The 18,669-nt window shown below is 31.2% G+C and overlaps 1 protein-coding gene across 1 annotated transcript in view; it reads left to right on the top strand.

The window, feature by feature from the left end:
* The window catches only part of LOC126744003 (uncharacterized), a 41,976-nt gene extending 30,936 nt beyond the window's left edge, over positions 1-11,040 (top strand). The window contains exons 2-3 of the mRNA XM_050451310.1: positions 6,047-6,157; positions 10,360-11,040. Coding sequence (XP_050307267.1) covers positions 6,047-6,157; positions 10,360-10,875 — 627 coding nt within the window. The 3' untranslated portion in view covers positions 10,876-11,040. The remainder of the gene's footprint in view (positions 1-6,046; positions 6,158-10,359) is intronic.
* Positions 11,041-18,669: the final 7,629 nt, after the last annotated feature.

The raw sequence follows: 18,669 nt of genomic DNA, 5'->3' as shown, positions 1-18,669 counted from the left end.
AATCTCTATAGTTTCCGAAGACGGCTGAAAGATTTTTTTCTTTTTTCAGGAGGTTTCAATTAACTTAATGGAAGGAAAAGAGAGTAACAAGAGTAGTAGAAATATAAAAAAAAAGGAAATTAAAAAAGATTAGTTTCTGAAAAGTGGTATTAAAAAGAGGAGAAATATCGGTTGATAGCTTTTCATACTTACAGTACTTTAATCAATCCTTTTAGTTAACTTAAAGTTACCTTAGTTATTTTTAGTGGAAGATGACCGAAATAATTTTAGTTACCCATTGATCTATCAACTCCACTGCAAGAATAACTTAAAGGTAATCTAATTCTTTAACTTAAAGGTAACCTAAGTGTCTATTCCAGGAATTCAACTGCCTGGAAGTATCTACTAAGTATTCTCTTAAGCGTCTTAGGTACTTAAAGGTTATCTAAGAGTCTACTGCAGAAATTTAACTGCTTGGAAGTGTCTTAGTATTCTTAAGCCTCTTCCAGACATTTAAATCCAGAAGACACAAATTATCCTATTTATAAGTTTTGTGTTTATTTCTTTAACTGTTCAGTAGAAAATTTCCCTTTCCTTGTAGTTAAGGTCATGTAATCTTTCTTCCAGGTAGTTGATAATTTAAAATAATTTTATTGACTGGAACAAGCAAAGAAGGTGATTTGAGAAAAAGAGAAAATAGAAGGAACAAAAAGGAAGAACAGGGAAGATGCGTTAGTTTGAATATTAATTAAAATTTTTGCACTTTCTTTCAGATAATTATGGAAGAAACTAATGATGATTCCAGTTACCTGGAAATACTAGTACAAAGCCATAGTAAAACTGGTTCTAATGTATTTTATCAAAAATATAGTCAGCTTTAAGGATAATGGTGCTAGTTTATTTTCAAATGGAAAATTTCAGTTACTAATGAGATATTATGAAATCAGCATGAAAGCACATTACTCAAAAGAATGTTCTCTAGAAATACTACTTTGGGTGCAAATCAATCGAAACCAAATTTCCTATTTAAATTTGTAGTTATGTCAAGGATTACTTATGGTTATACCACTCTTTTTCACAAAATTTTGTGCAGTTTTTCTTTTTCCCATCACTTTCTTTAGCTCTGGCATCACTAGAAGGCTTCTTCTCAATCTTCAAGACTCTGTCATTTTATTAATATTTATGGGTATCACCAAAAGACACCCATAAACTTCTGCATTAACTTTATTTGTCTGCGTCATGAAACTCTTTGCGTAGCTGCTCAATATCGAACCTCAAATCTAAGAGTCTATTTCAAGAATTTGAATGCCTAGAAGTACCTTCTAAGAATTCTTAAAGTTCATTAAGGTACTTTGAGAATTACTGATTTACACTTTTACTACCTTTAAGTATCTTCTAGGTACTCCTACGCCTCTTCCAGGCACTTAAAGGTAATCTAAGAGTCTATTCCAGGAATTCGACTGCCTGGAGTATCTATTAAGTATTCTTTAGAGTCCTCCAGGTACTTAAAGGTTATCTGAGAGTCTACTGTAGAAATTTGACTGCCTGGAAGTGTCTTCTTAGTATTTTTAAGCCTCTTCCAGGCACTTAAACCCAGAAGACATAAATTATCCTATTTATAAGTTTTGTGTTTATTACTTTAACTATTCAATAGAAAAGTAGAAAATTTCCTTTTCCAGGCAGTTGACGTCATGTAATGTTTCTTCTAGGTAGTTGATAATTTAAAATAACTTTTATTGACTGGAACAAGCAAAGAAGGTGATTTGAGAAAAAGAGAAAAGAAGGAACAAAAAGGAAGAACAGGGAAGATGCGTTAGTTTGAATATTAATGAAAATTTTTGCACTTTCTTTCAGATAATTATGGAAGAAACTAATGATGATTCCAGTTACCTGAAAATACTAGTACAAAGCCATAGTAAAACTGGTTCTAATGTATTCTAATGTATTTTATCAAAAATATAGTCAGCTTTAAGGATAATGGTGCTAGTTTACTTCCAAATGGAAAATTTCAGTTACATAGTATGAAAGCACATTAATCAGAAGAATATTCTCTAGAAATATTCTATAATATACTACTTTGGGTGCAAATCAATCGAAACCAAATTTCCTATTTAAATTTGTAGTTATGTCAAGGATTACTTATGGTTATACCACAAAATTTTTTTCACAAAATTTTGTGCAGTTTTTCTTTTTCCCGTCACTTTCTTTAGCTCTGGCATCACTAGAAGCTGCATCTATAGAAGGCTTCTTCTCAATCTTCAAGACTCTGTCATTTTATTAATATTTATGGGTGTCACCAAAAGACACCCATAAACCTCTGCATTAACTTTATTTATCTGCGTCATGAAACTCTTTGCGTAGCTGCTCAATATCGAACTTGAAATCTAAGAGTCTATTTCAAGAATTTGAATGCCTGAAAGTACCTTCTAAGAATTCTTAAAGTTCATTAAGGTACTCTGAGAATTACTGATTTACACTTTTACTACCTTTAAGTATCTTCTAGGTACTCCTACGCCTCTTCTAGGCACTTAAAGGTATTCTAAGAGTCTATTCCAGGAATTCGACTGCCTGGAAGTATCTATTAAGTATTCTTTAGAGTCCTCTAGGTACTTAAAGGTTATCTAAGAGTCTACTGCAGAAATCTGACTGCCTGGAAGTGTCTTCTTAGTATTTTTAAGCCTCTTTCAGGCACTTAAACCCAGAAAACACGAGTTATCCTATTTGTAAGTTGTCACATTTTGTGTTTATTACTTAAACTGTTTAATAGAAAAGTAGAAAATTTGCTTTTCCAGGCAGTAAAGGTCATGGAATGTTTCTTCCAGGTAGTTGAAAATTCAAAATAACTTTTACTGACTGGAACAAGCAGAGAGTGTGAATTGAGAAAAATAAAAAATAGAAGGAACAAAAAGGAAGAATGCCTGAAACCAAAAAAAAAATTCTATTAACAGAAATAATAATAAAAATCTTTGCAGTTTCTTTCAGATAATTATGGAAGAATCTAATGATGATTCCAATTACCTGGAAATACTAGTACAAAGCCATAGTAAAACTGGTTCTAATGTATTTTATCAAAAATAAAGTGAGGTTTAAGGATAATGATGATAGTTTACTTCCAAATCGAAAATTTCAGTAACTAATGAGATGAAGACTAAGCATGAAGAATATTTTCTAGAAACACTATTTTAGGTCCAAATCAATTGAAACCAAATTTTCTATTTAAATTTGTAGGATGTCAAGGATTATTTGTGGTTTTACCTTTCTTTTTCACAAAATTTCTTGCAGTTTCTCTTTTTCTTATCACTAGAAGCTGCATCTACAGGTTTCGTCTCAATCTTCTAAACTCCGTCATATTACTACTATTCCATCTATCTGAAACTAACTTTTGCAATTATATTAAAATTATAGGTCACCAGAATACACCCATAAACCTCTCCATTAACTTTATATGTCTGCGTCATAAAGCCTTTTACCTAAGAGTCTATTTTAAGAATTTACCAGTCTAGAAGTATCTTCTAAGAATTCTTAAAGTATTCAGATACTTAAAGGTAATCTGAGAATAATTTACTACAGGAATTTGAGTCACTTTGACTGTCTGTAACGTGTCTAAGGTAATTGAAGAGTTTATTCCCGGAATTTTAATAACCTTTAATACCCATAAGTGTCTTATAGGTACTCTTAAGTTTCTTCCAGGCTTAAGAGTAATCTGAGCTAATCAGACTGCCTGGAAGTATCTACTAAGTATTCTTTAGGCTCCTCTAGTTACTTAAAGATTATCTAAGAGTCTACTGCAAAAATTTGACTGCCTGTAAGTATCTTCTAAGTATTCTTAAGCCTCTTCTTCAAGGCACTTGAGGTCAGGAGATACCAGATATCATATTTTGTAAGTTATGTCATATTTTTTGTGTAATAATAAATGAATCTGATTATTTCTATTTATACTAATTAAGTAAATGTACTTACCTACAAGCAAAATTAAACGAGTTAAATACGCTAGTTTGTCTTGTCGTTTTTTTTTTCATATAAAGTTCAGTTGAGTCACTTGAAGAAAGGAGAATTAAGAGAAACTGAAGAAAACTCTATCCAATCTTCGATGTCTTAAGTCCTATAATAAGAACTTCCAGACAGTTGTGATAAAAGAATATGAAACAATGAAGAAGATGGATGAGAAACAAAATAAAGAAGAAAATTAAAAATTACTTCAATTTTAAGTAGAAAAGTAGAAAATGTCTTTTTCCAGGCAGTTGAAGTCATGTTTTGCTTCTTTTATACAAGTAAAACTTTGACATAACAAAAAAAAGAAAAGACTAGTCTCAAATCCTGAATTAAAAGGAAAAGAAAATAATATCCATTGACAGGAAAGAGAAGCAGAAGATCTTTTATTTTAGACAGTTGTAGTCATGTCTTGTTTCTTCTAATTTTTTACATTGAAAGAAGGGGTAGGAAATTAGAGAAAATGGAAAAGGACAGAATAAAAAGGAAAACAAAAAAAAATCTAATTTGAACTACCCGAAACCAAAAGAAAATAACATTAATTCAGAATCTCAAGTCCTGAAACAAAAACTTGCAGGCAGTTGTGGCCAAAAAAAATTATAAGATAATTTCCATTGCCAGGTTCTTTCAGATAATTAAGGAAGTAACTAAAGATTCCAATTACCTAGAATTTTGTAAATTTCAATTAAGTAACTGGAAAAAAGGAGAATAAAGAGAAAAAAAATAGATAGTGAAGAGGCAAATTTTTAAAAACACACCGGTAAAAAAAGAAAATAAATAAATCTTCAAAGTCAAGACAAAAAAATACGAAATACTAAATAAGATGAATAATTAAAAAATCATCATTGACTGGAAGTAAGAGGGAGTAAGGATAGAAAAGAGACTGTAAGAAGAGACAAAGAAAAAAAAGTCTCAAGTCCTAAAAGAGAAACTTCAAGACACTTGGGACAAAAAAAAGACATATGAAGAAGAGAGAGATAAAGAAAATTAAGAAAGAAACTAGAAATCACTTCAATTTTTACAAAGGAAAGAACACAATTAAAGTCATGGTTTGTCAGTCTTCCAGGCAATTGAATATTTTAAGTAACTTTGATTGACTGGAAGAAGGAAGGATTATGAATTTAGAAAAAAAAGAGATGAAACTAGTTTTAAGTACCTGAATTAAAAGGAGAAGAAAATAATTTCCATTGACAGGAAGAAGAAGCAGAACATTTCTTTTTCTAGATAGTTGAAGTCATGTTTTGGTTCTTCCAGTTGATAGTTGAAAATTTAAAAATTTCATTGAATGGCAAAAGAGTAGGAAATCAGAAGAAATAAATAAGAGGAAATAAAAGAAAAAAACAGAGAAGAATTACCTGAAACTGTAAAAACAAGGCGACATTTTGATATTTTTTTAGACAGCCGATTTTTATTATCTTCTTTAACTGTTATTGCTAAAGAATAATAATTGCGTAAATATAGTTTTTTTTTAATCTACTACAAAAAGCGTCAATTAATTTCAAAATTCAATTTTTTTTTTCCATATTATTTTATGATTCTTGTTCTAATTTTCAACTGTGTGTATTTCAGAAACTGTAGTCCATAATAATATCATCTGACCCATCAAATTTCTTAGAATTACACGCACAACCTAAAAATAAGAATGTAACAAGATTTAAAAAAAAAACAAATTGTTGATACATAATGTCGAAATTTAACCTGCATCACTATACGCATTTTCATTCTTACCAGAAGAAGTACACTCTTCGCGCCATTTCCACGTCCACTTGCACAATAATTAATTACAACAGTACGTAGACGTAACACGAAATTCTACATGCGTGATTTTCTATGATAATTTTGAAACTGTTTTGTACTAATTAAAGACGAAACAATTACCGTAAATACTGAATAACTTTTTGCTTGGGACCCGCTGAAGCGTAACCTGAGAATTTTTTTTTGTTTAATTCATGCACTTTGTATGCGAACAAATCGATTTAGGTTTTTTTGTGGTAAAGTTTTTATTACCACTGCGAATAATAAAGGATTTCCTTCAGTTACATATTTTGGAATTTTAATTGTTTTTTTTTCATTGCAGGCACTTGTTTTTTGGTTATCCACTTTGGAATGCTGTCATACCATCATGGTGGAGTTTGGTACCAGTAAGGGACCCATTATACCGAAGGATATACCCAGAAATAGCATTCAGGTAAGTTTGTTATATTAATAAGAAAATATTTGTCCACGTGTTTATTTGTCATTCTCAATTTTGATTTTTCACCTGTTTCTGTATTTTGCCCTTGTAATTTCTTTACCACGTAAATCTTACGATTATTTAGAATTTATTATATTAAAAGACTCGTTTATAAAGTATAAGTCGAATTTCTAGGACACCCTGTTTAATGTAATTAAACAAAATGTAATGGAAGAAAATGTTGATTGCGAATCCCTATACAGTGGTCCAATATATAATTTATGGCGTTTTTGTAGTGCCTAGTGGCTTTATTTCAGAAATGTCTGTTTTTTCCGATTTCCTGAGACGCCATATATAATTTTGTTTAAATAGGCAACAATAGTTTAAGATAGTAAAATTGCCACTCCAAAATAAAGTTTAATGAAATTTTTTGGGATCCGTATTTAATAATGACACTATAATTTGAACAAATCACAGACAGTAGACTAAAATTTAACTAATTGAAAATCAAATAAAGCATTTATAGAGATTTTGACTCTATTTTCAAGGAACCCCCTAAAATTTCAAAAAATATTATAATTAAGAAGAAGGCCAAAATACGATATTTATAAGAAACCAAGAGTTGCACAGTGGTCCAAGATATAATTCATTAAGAAGTAAAGGACAAAACTTCATAGAATGAAGAATATCATAAAACCCCTTTAAGTCTTTATCTTTGCAACAAGATTTCAGACTCTTTAAATTTAGGGATGACTCTTGTTATTGATAATTAAACTCTTCCAGATAAGCAGTTTATTCTGTTTAAAAGACATATCTGAGAACTGCACATTTTTGATTTTTTGAATATGTTCATTATAGCAAGGAAACCAGACACAAGAACTGTATTTAAGAGGTTAATGTACTAATGAACAGTATAGCAAAGGGAGAGAAGCAATATCATGAAAATCCCGAGAACATCTTTTAATAAAACCAAGCATCTGGAACGACTCAGGTACTATATCTGAAATATGTGGAATAAAGACCAGACCACCGTCAACTAAAACCCTGATTTGATTAACAGATTCCAACATGGTATCACCTAGGAAATTAGAGTGATTTCAAGGTTTCTTATACTTATTAAAGCATATTGAATAATATATCCTAGCATTTAAGTTCATACCAATATTTAAGACTTATTACAGCAAAGATGAGATAAGAGCTATATTGAAAGTACTCCGAGATATCATTTACATAAAGGTTAAACAACAAATGTTCCAAGTTAGACCCCTGTAAAACACTAGACAATACATGAATCTCATGTGACGCATAACCAAGAACTTTGGCAACCTTTGTTCGATCAGTTAGGTAGCTCTCAAACCATTTCAAGAGGGAACCAATGTCTGCTTTCATAAGTCTATACATTACTATGATCTACCCTGTCAAAGGACTTGGAGAAATCAGTGTACAAAGTATATACTTGACAGCTTTCCCCAGAAAGACTCAGTGAGTAAGTCAACAAAAAAAGGACATTTAATTTAGCGGTAGGCTTAGCAATAAATCTAAATTGTTGATCCATTAAATGACCTTAAAGAGCAGGTACAAGGAGCTCATAAACATATCCTTCAAACATTTTAGGGATGGTAGGGCTTTTTGGGCACTAGAGGAATTTGTCTTCCAGTAGCCAGGAAATTCACTAGAGCTCAGGAATAAGTTGCTCATAGTAAAAAGAGGCCTGACTAATAACACTTTTTAAGGCAAATTGGTGGGAGAGGATCTGGTCTTCATCCAATCCCTAGATCCAAGCTGGATAATTTAGTATATACATCAGTAACTAATATTTTTAGATGGATAATTTGACTCTTCTGCTACGAAGATTTCCGGATTTTTGTCTTGCAAGACGATCAAATCTAAGATTAAATGTGCTTCGTTTGGAATATTGTTTACCTGGTACAGACAATGCAATGAACACATGATAGACATTGCTTACAATGCATCTACTTCATTTAGTGATGCCGACTGTTGAGTTATAGCGACAGAACTATATTTCTTCATTTGACCAAGAACATACCCAAGTTACAGCAAGGAAAATTATTGCAAAGTTTTCCAGGGATTGGCTAAAAGCTGCATAGCAGTCCAAAGTAGATCTGGAAGTAAAATATTTGGTTTCAACAAAGAATGGTTGATTAAAATCTAAACTAAAACTAAATAAGGATCCGACACAAGTAAAGAGGTTGAAACATTCCTATGGACACCAATAAGTCCATCTCCATCTCTAGAGAACACACTATTTCCAGCAGATCTGTTCCTCCTATAAACATTATAGTCGTAAAGATGTAATTCACTGTCGGAAAAGTTACTTCTTGTTAAGGTTTCAGGTCTTATTTAACATAATAATACTGTATTGGGAATAAGAAGCATTTATAAGCAGTTAGATCTCTAACAAATAAAGAGTTTCTCTAGTTTTTTGATGAATGTCAGCATTGCCGTTCATATATGTCAGAATTAGATTGCTCTCCCCATTTTGTTGTCGGGTTTTTATTTAATTTTTTAAAGGATTAAGATTTTGACGCTGCTGTACAGGTAGATCATTATCTATAAGAATTTCTTTAGATCTTTTTTTTTTTTATTACCCTATGGACATCTTCTGCTGAATGTAATGTCACTCCAATTGATCTATGATCAGTTTTATTTTTGCTTCCAATGCGAGTAACCCTCATCACTAAGATGTGGTTGCCTGCCTAAAATTAGTGATTTTGCAGCATTTTCATCTTCAATATCGTTTTTTTTTGGAAACTTGAATATGATGAAGTTATATGCTCTGCTCTGACGCTCTGACTTTTCAGTAAAGAGATCATTACCGGAGGAAATTTGTGGAGAAGTTTCACTCTAGATGTTTACATTTTCAGGGTTTGATTTTATAAAAGAAATGTCTGTTTTAATATGGCCAAATGAAGAATTAAAGCCGTTTTTCATATATTTAGGTTATTTTTTAACTCCCTAAACTCACTGACCAGTTTCAAGACCAAGTTAATGTTTTTTTTATTTAATTTAAAAATCTCACTTTTCAAAGTCTTCCAACTCGATCATTAAGGTGCAAAGTTTAGGAACACATAAATGTTCGGATCTCAGTTGATCATTTCAACGATTCCAAAAGTTTCACTAGAGTTTCTTGCTGGTTCTCTAAAGTTGCATTAAACTTTGGATCTAAAACATGTTCCAGATATTTTGAGGTAGGCAAGTATATTAATTGTCTAAATGTGCAATGCTAAAATATTCAATGCTCATCCATCCTACTGTCCTTGTAAATGCACTTCTTATAGAGAATATTAAATAGGGATTACCCGGAATTTTCTAGGACACCTGTATATATTCATTTCTAGTTATAGAAAAGTTACTCTTTAATACTATCTACTTGAAATAAACAAATCTCAGTATATACAGTGGTCCAAATGTTAAAAAAGTATTTTATGGAGATAAGATTTCTAGAGTACTGACTGAAGTTCTAGAGTACTGAATTTCAACTGACTGATCTGGATATTATTATTTGTAAATATTTTTTAATTATAGAGAAGCTACCTCTAGATATTATCTACATTTGATTCAATTTTTTGGTATACTCCATGATTTAGAAAATTTTTGAGATAATGCAAAATTCCTGTCTTAGACGACGAAAGACTAAAGCAATTTTTTATGAACATACAGTAGTCCAAAATTTACAAGACTTTGATCCAATTTTTTGGTATACTCTATAAATAAGAAAATTTTTGAGATAATGCAAAATTCCTGTCTTAGACGAGGAAAGAAAAGCAATTTTTTATAAACATATAGTGGTCCAAAATTTACAAGACTTTGACGTAATTTTTTGGAATACTCCGTGAATTAGAACATTTTTCAGATAATACAAAATTCCCCTCTTAAATTAACAAATAATAAAACAGTTTTTTTCACATACACTGCTCTAAAACTTACAATCCCTTGACTCAATTTTAAAACAAGTAAATTGAACTAGAAAAATTTTGGAGTTGAAAAAATCTAAATGAGATTAATAAATAAAATACGATCAAGCAAATCATAAAAATTTAGCATGCACAGTGGTCAAAATAAAAAATAAATATATAGAATGAGGTTCTCGCAAGTCCTAAAACACTCATTTTAACACATGAAAATAAAATATTAAACGAGTACTGTGGTACAAAACCGTTTTTATCTTCTATATCTTTTTATCCATTTTCTTTCAGCAAAAAACCATTGTGCCAAGAAGCCCAGCACCAGTACGTGAGGAACGCCACATAGCAGACACCCCCAACCCCAACCAGTACCAACCCCCCGTACCCCACCAATATCGCACTAAAATTTACTCGTTCAAACCCAACCCCAATCTCATTTTGGGAACCCCGTTGGACCAAAAGTACACCCCCTCCTTACCAAAATACAACCTACAGAAGAAACAATATTCGCGGAGCCTTGGTCTCGACTATACCGGTCCTCACCTCTTCGAAGTTCAACCTTACCAATACTACGAGGTGAAAAAGACTACTTTGCAACCGTCTACGAAGTATAGGGAGGAGGAGAGGATCAAGACGAACAAACAGGCGAAATACGTACCTCAAATTGGAGTAGTTTATTCTGGTGGAGTGAGGTACTACGTGCCTCAAATAGTTTATTTGATGCAGAACAAAGAGGCCGCCGGTGAGGAGGAGAATTCCGTTTACGATAAAAGCGATGAGAAGTATTTCATTTATAACAGACAGTGAGGAGGAGGAGGATTGTAATTATGTATTGTAAATTTCCTAGTTGTATGTGCCAACCATATAATATAATATTTAAGAAAAAAAACACATTTTTTTGGGCAGTATTATGAAAAATTTTTAGTTTTATGCCATAATATATAAATAAATAACTAATTTATTATTTTTCAACTTGTCTTTTTTTTATACCAGTGTAAATTCTTTGTGCTTTTTTTAGATTAGTATACATGGTTCAAATTTTTATAAAACACGCCAGGGTGTTCAAGAATTCTTTTGAACTTGTTTATAGTTTAAGTAAGTATCCTGTATGTGTATTTTATCATATGTTAGGTCTAGGGTAGGAATATGTAAATAAATTAGTCTAAAAATAAATCCTATATAAACTAAATATGTTGTTTTAATTTAAAGGTGGAGCAGTTTTGTTTAAATTTAAAAAAATCGATAATAGAAAATTCGTTTGTTGTTTGTTGTTTCAATTTGTTTGGATTCTTTCTTTCTGTTTTTGCTTGTTAAGTTATTTTTTAATCTCACTTCATTCCGAATCTTCCATATGTTAGTTTGTTTTTTGCGGTTATTTTCCCTATGGTTATTATGTTAATCGTTTTTCGAGTTCGTTCTTTCTATTGTTTAAATCTCTAATTGCTTCTTATATTTTTTCTTTAATTCTGAACTTTTTACCTCTCTCTTTGTTTTTATTGTGGGTTCAAAGTCAATAAATTATTTAAATGGCTATTTATTTTCATCATTTTTTTTAAATTATTTTATTATTTCTTTTATACAGGCTGTTATTTAATAAGTGTCCGAAAAAGTTTATATACACGTGTGGTCTAAAATGCTTGGTTTTGAAGATACAGGGTGTCAAAGATTTATTTTTATTTATGATTTTTTCTGCATAATTTCCTAGATAATGCCAATTTCTGAACAAAAATTGGTATCTGTCTGACATAAAAAATTTGAATTTGTCCTTAATTTGGCTGTTACTTATAGAGGGCGCTATCTGCATATCTTTTATGACTTTTAAAGGCTCTTGACTTTTTATAAGGGTTCAGATAGTGTAACTCTTTGGGTACGATTAGACATATAGGATTCCAGCCATTGCAATGCCACACCTCTAAAGCCATAATTATTGAGCTTAGACAGCATTATTCCGTGATCTACACAATCAAATGCCTTGGATAAATCGCAAAACACTGCCGCCGCGGACTCTCCAGAATTTAAGGACACATAGACACTCTCCAAAAAGCCGAAAATAGCGTCATGAGTCCCTTTTCCCGTTTGAAATCCAAACTGATTTGCAGATAAAATGCAATTATGTTGCAAAAAACGCAACATTTTGATTTTTGCAAGTTTTTCAACTATCTTGGAGAGGGTAGATAATATAGAAATTGGACGGAAATCACAAGGCTCACTCAAATCTCCACCCTTATAAAGAGGGATAACTACTGCCTCTTTCAAACATGCTGAAAAGATGCAATTATGAAAGGAATTGTTTATGGCAGAAGCTAAGGCATTCAATGCTGAGTCAGGCAAAAGGAGTAGCAATTTTGATGATATTCCATCAGCATAAAAGACACTATTTTCTAATTCCAGGCTATGAAACTGTCTCATTTGCCTGGAATTCCTGGATTTTTATTTTCAAATTCCAGGACGTGGGTTCAATTGCCTGAAATTCTTGACCGATGATTGTTTTGATTTGGAATTCCAGGCAGTTTAGGTAATTCCCACACTTGGTCCCAACTGCCTGGAATTCTTGATACATGATATTTTTTAAATTTGTAATTCCAGGCAGTTGAGGTAGTTCCCGGACGTGGTTTCAGCTGCCTGGAATTTTTGATCCACGATTTCGTGTTATTTATTTTTTTTTTATTTCGATATTATCTTCTACAAATAGGAGCTAAATTAAGGACAAATTCAAATTACTCATATCAAAAACTTCCAAGTACCAATTTTCGTTGAAAAATCGACATTTTTTAGGACATTATGCAAAATTAAATAAATTTTTGACACCCTGTATCTTAAAAACGAATCATTTTACACTACATATGTATAGGAACTTTTTACCTTAAAAATATTTAAAAAATCACCCTGTGAAATATCGGACACTTATGAAATGAACAGCCTGTATATTACGCATCATTTTTGCTACATCTCTACATTTATTTTATTTTGATTTTGTACTTTTGTTAGTTTAATTTGGCCTATAAAAAATCTGTTTTTATGATTTCTTAATATAAATGGTAATTTCTTATTGCGTTTTCTTGTTCTCTTAATTTTGTTTGCATTTATTGCTCATTTTTTATATTGCACGATTTTTTTTTCATTTTGGATTTTTGCTCTATTTTTCAGTTAATTCGCTGTTTGATCCACCTTTTTATCTACTTTCCTTTTACTGAATTAATTCTTTTTTCTATGTAACATTTGGACTTTTCCCGATATTTCCAACATAGAGAAGATTTACATTAAATTTTATAAAATCACAGCAAAAATTACCATTTTGTCAAAAAAATGCATAAAATTAGATATTTCTTAAAATAAATTTACGAAGTTTACTAAGTTTGAAAAAAAGATTATTTCTGGGTGGCACAATGTCTAAAATAATTTTCGCCTAATAAAATAATTTTTATTATGTGACCTGGTCACATAATAAAAATTATTTTATTTTTTATTTGGAATTATTTGGAAATATTTTTTTATAATTTTTCAGATTTTTGAACTTTTTTTTGATTTATGCCTGGAAAATACTGTTGAGAAATTTATTTATATTTTGATTTCTTTTCGACTATCTAAAAGAGTAAAAAGAACTTGATTTAACTTTGATTTTTCAAACATTATTAAAAGAATTATAAGTTTTAGGCAGTTACACTTTATTTTAACTTTATACGTATATTAGTGGAAAATAAGCTTGGTCTAGAAGATAATTAAAAACAAAGTGTTTGGCTAATTTTTTTTTAAATTTAGATAATTAAGGTATTTTTTGTATTTTTCCAATGGCCGGAAAAAGAAAAAAAAATAATAATAGGCAGTTTTTTTTTTAATTTTTTAGTTTTTTGTTTTTTTTTCCATTCCAACTGCTTAGAAGAGAGATGAAAAAGAAAGATTAGATATGAAAAATTACCTTTTATTTTGAAGATATAAGAAATTTAAAACAATAAATTTTTTTAAGAGTTTTAATTTCAGATTTTTTTGCTGGCCCAATACCATACGAACAATAAGTAAATTTTTTAAGAAAATGTGATAAAAAAAAAATAGTGAATTTAGGTTTCAGGGTAATTATTTATCTCTCCAAAGTTTTCATTTAAAGGCTGTTGATTTTAAAGTCATGTATTTTATTTTTTGGGTGATTCTTAGACCTTTAACTATGTTACAACAAATTTTTTTTCTCAGGTTTATGGTCTACCGTTCCAGAAATATTTAATTTTACTTTCCAAAATAAAAAAATATATTTTGTCTGGATCAGGTCTGTAATACAGGTATTAAAACTTACACCTATTACACTTTTATCAAAGAATCTTTAAACAATGAATCTCGGTGAATTTTTTTATGAATTCCAGAAGTTTTTCTTGTTCCAATATGACGCAAATCATGAACTAATTTTTAAAGGACTCTTAAAAAAATGTGAAGAAAAGTGAATTTAGGTTTTAGGTGAATTATTCATATCTCCAAGGCTTCAAGATTTTCATTTAAATTCTTTTAATACTAAAGTTATGAATTTTGTTCTTTAAAGCAAGAAAATTATTTTTCGGGTATACAATCTCCCTTTTCAGAACCACCCAGTTTTGCATTCCAAAATAATAAACATTCAGTTAATTTTTTTTTCAGTTAATTCAAGGTAATTTTTTAAGGACTTGCAATCGCACTTTTACCTCAACCAATTTTAACATATTTACCAAAAACTTTTGCTAGGGAAATAGCCCCCCAAAGAATTAACCCTTTGGGACCCAATTTTATTTTTAATGGTATTTGCGAGTTATGGTATTTTAACAATATATACTAGTTAAAATAAAAAAAATATATACAGGGAGAGCAAAAAATTGTGGGAAAAATATATCCCAGCGGGATTTTTAGGTGGGTTATAAGTATCCCTAGGGGCCAAAAAAACACATTTTGGTATTTCAAAATTTTTATTTTTTTATTCACAAAAAGACAACCCGCAAAGGTAAGTATCTTAGGACAAATGATAAAGCGCAAAACAATGCTTGCACAACCCTACATCGCACATTGCACAAATAGTAGTGGTTCTACGTTCTTTCTACGAGCGCTCTTCGCCGTTTCGATGTTTATATTGGAAAGTGATCACCCACATTTTTCATTACTTTTGATCTCTTTGATGGGCTTCCACAACTGTTTCTTCGAAGTTTGTCTGAGGTTTGCTGTTGTCCTTGTTTGATTAGGTCCTCTGATAAGGTAAATAAAAATTCCAGTAAAGATATCTTTTTTTGGGTACGACGTAAGTCATTATACATATGTATATGTATAATGTATGTATGTATATTACCCAGCTGTTAACAGCAGCAATCATCAAAAGTCAATAAAATACTTTTTTCCAATATTTGCATGATTTTCTTCCAAAGTCATACACACCACTCATCTGATCAGCCAGATCCACACCACCCATGATTTCATTGTAGTATGCAATAGCAGTGGGACATATTACGTCAACTCTCTGCCCAGTCTTGTCTTTTCTCTTCACACAGGTCATATCAGAGGTATGGTACTAGGTATTACTCAAAAAAATAACCTGCTTTGTATCTTGCCATTTGATCGCAATAGAGTTTGTTTGATTTGAGAAAAATAGATTTTTGATGAAAAAATGATTTTCTTGTAATAATAGCTGTTCCCACAGCTGGATATTGGAGGGAATCCATCAAATGGACTGATGTAAAAAAATCGATCAAAGGCCAGAACTACGTTTGGATTTTGTATAGTTTCACATAATTTTTCAGTTTCAACAGTTTCGCCCAAAGTTCCGCTCCTTTCAACGTCGTCCTTGCCGCAATATACATTTGCATCGTATGTATATCCTGTTTTAACATCACATCTAGACCATAATTTTATGCCTCTTTTCACAGGTTTTTGTGGCATATATTGTTTCAGTGAAGATCTTCCTTTGAAGCCCACCATGCTCTCGTCAATACTTTGACTTGTACTGTCGGATCGATATTTCTGAAACGTATATTTGAAGCAAGATAGAAGCACTTGTACACCGTAAATCTTACTAATCCCTTCTGGCTTGACTGGATTATTGAAATAAAGCCTGGATAGTAAAAACAAACACCTGTTTTTGGATATGACCGATTTGATGGCCTTGTTTTCCAAAGATGGATGCGATGACCAGTAATGGCGAAGTTTTGGCACCTTATTGAAACACATAACTAATGTGCAGCCAATAGTAATCATAATCTCCCCTGCATCAGTGTAAGTCGCCTGCTTTTTTTTATTTTCTTTGTAAATTTTGATTCGCTGGTTTTTAGACTCAGCAATAAAAGTAAATAAACTTCGAGGACAAATTTTAGTGAATATGTCGAGCGGGGAGGCATTTGCAGCAATTGAAGGATGTATGATGCATTGACTTTCGTTTGGAATACTAAGTCTTGGGACATAGGTATTTGTAGGTAATGACCAAATTATATTACCAGTTGTAACAGGAGTTTCAGCTTCTTGATCTGAATTTTCAGCAGAAATAACGCCGTCGTTGGGTTGGATTAGGTTCTCGTTTGTATCACTTTCAATGTCTCCACTATCTTCGTCCGAAGTATCCGAGGGCTTATACAACTCGTCGGACTCTTCACTATTATAGAATGGGTCTTCTTCTGAGCAAGAGTCTTCATATGAGGATTGCACCTCTTCTCGGATGACAACTCTTCTAAATTGTCAGCAAGATCTTGAAGCTCTGCCCTAGTCAACTTCTTTCTTGACATACTGTAAACCATTGGGATATACATCACCCTCTCAAAAAACCTACTGGGACACATAATATATCCCATAGCCAAATATTACACCCAAAATGCAAAAATCAAAACAAAAAAAATCAAAATACTTTGCTATTATATATGCTGAACTTACCTAAACAGATTCTTTCAAAAACTACACAAAAACTATCAAATTTGTTAAAAAACAGTGTTAAAAACCAACAACGTGCTCGCTTTTCGGCGTTTTCAATCAGAATTACCTCCAAAAAGCGTGTCGCTGCCTGTCGAAAAATTGTTAAAACCTTAAAATACCCGCTAATGACAATTTCCATTAAAAACGGGACAGACAGCGCCCAGCAAATGTTACGAAATGTATGTTGGGATTTATTTGTCCCATTGGGGCCGAAAGGGTTAAAAAATAATTATATAAACTCTTGGAACCATGTCTTAGGCCTGACAGAGATCTTTAACCCTTGACAGAGATCTACAACTCACGTAAAAGATGTACTATGATCACGTTCTTCTTCCTAGTTTAAAACAACACCTCTAATTCATTCTGTTTATTTGCCATAACCATCTACATCCGAGCTATAATTATGTTTTGAAGGAAGCCAACTGTAATTATCACAAAAAATGATATAATTTTAAACCTTGGGAGTATAATGAGGTATTTTTCTCGGTTAATGGTTCTTCATGATAATTGGTGTAGTTAAATGTTTATGGATAATTTTTTAGATGTCTTGTCAATCAGATGTTCGAGTGGCCGTGAAAGCAGGTGATGTATAGTCGAATTACATGTTTTATAATTATTTATGTAAATGAGATGTTTTTTCCAAAAATCGCATATGGGAAATTTGTTCAGATTCTTGTTCTTTCCTTTTTCAATTATATAGGTATAGATTTTCTTATGGTTGAAAAAAAGGAAAAATTCTCCCAGGCAGTTCAAGCTAATTTACGAGCTGAAACATTAGGGTAATCTTTCCATAATTTTGTCCAATTAATTTCGTTTTGCAAAGTCAAAGTTTGTTGGAGTCTTATTATTTTTTCCAGACAATTTAGAATGTGTCCATGAATTCAGCTACAGCTTTGACAATTAAGACATAATTTCATCTAATTAAAGCATAATAAATATTTTATTTCTTCAAAGCAAGTGAAAGTTTTATCAAAAAAAGAAACTATTCCACCATTCAGTCCAGTTTTTTTTTGAGTTGGATAATTTAACTGCCAGAAAGGATGATTATTTTCCATTTATTGATTCAATCATTCAATTTACTAAAGCAATCAGACAACTTCCATTACTCGAAAGTAAAATTCTTCATGGAAGTAGTACACATTTCAGTATCAACTCTTATCAACCAATTGAGTTTTTTGACTAGAAGTCATTATGGTTTCAAAAATCGGTGACAATTTATATTCCAACTATGCAATACCATAATCCTCAAAATACAAACATTTGATTCCTAAAAATTGGAACAACTTTAGAATTTAAGAATCCAAGCAATTTTAAAAATTTTTAACAAGATCTTTCACAAAGCCTAAATTTCATACAATTAAGGCATTTTAAATTTTTTATTTATTCAAGGCAGTTGAAGCCAACTTGCATTCAGTCAAAAAAATACTTTTTCCACCATTTCGTCCAGAAGTTTATATCAATTTAGTTAATTTTTCTTTTGGAGTTGGGAGAATTCAAGAAACTTAATTTCTTTGATGATTATTTTCCATAGGTTCAAAGTCATACTTAACCCCAAGTAAAAGCAATCACACTTACTAGACTAAATTGTTCAATTTATTGGAACAATAAGACTATGGAAAAGTATATTTGTCTATACTTTTATGGTTTAATTAAAAAATTATTTCTTCCAGGCAGTTTAAGCTTATCTTTCCATAATTT

Source organism: Anthonomus grandis, chromosome 13 (assembly GCF_022605725.1).
Source record: "Anthonomus grandis grandis chromosome 13, icAntGran1.3, whole genome shotgun sequence".
In the NCBI taxonomy this organism is placed as follows: Eukaryota; Metazoa; Arthropoda; class Insecta; order Coleoptera; family Curculionidae; genus Anthonomus; species Anthonomus grandis.
Note: the sequence above shows the minus strand (reverse complement) of the source record. Positions and strands in the feature narration are given on the sequence as shown.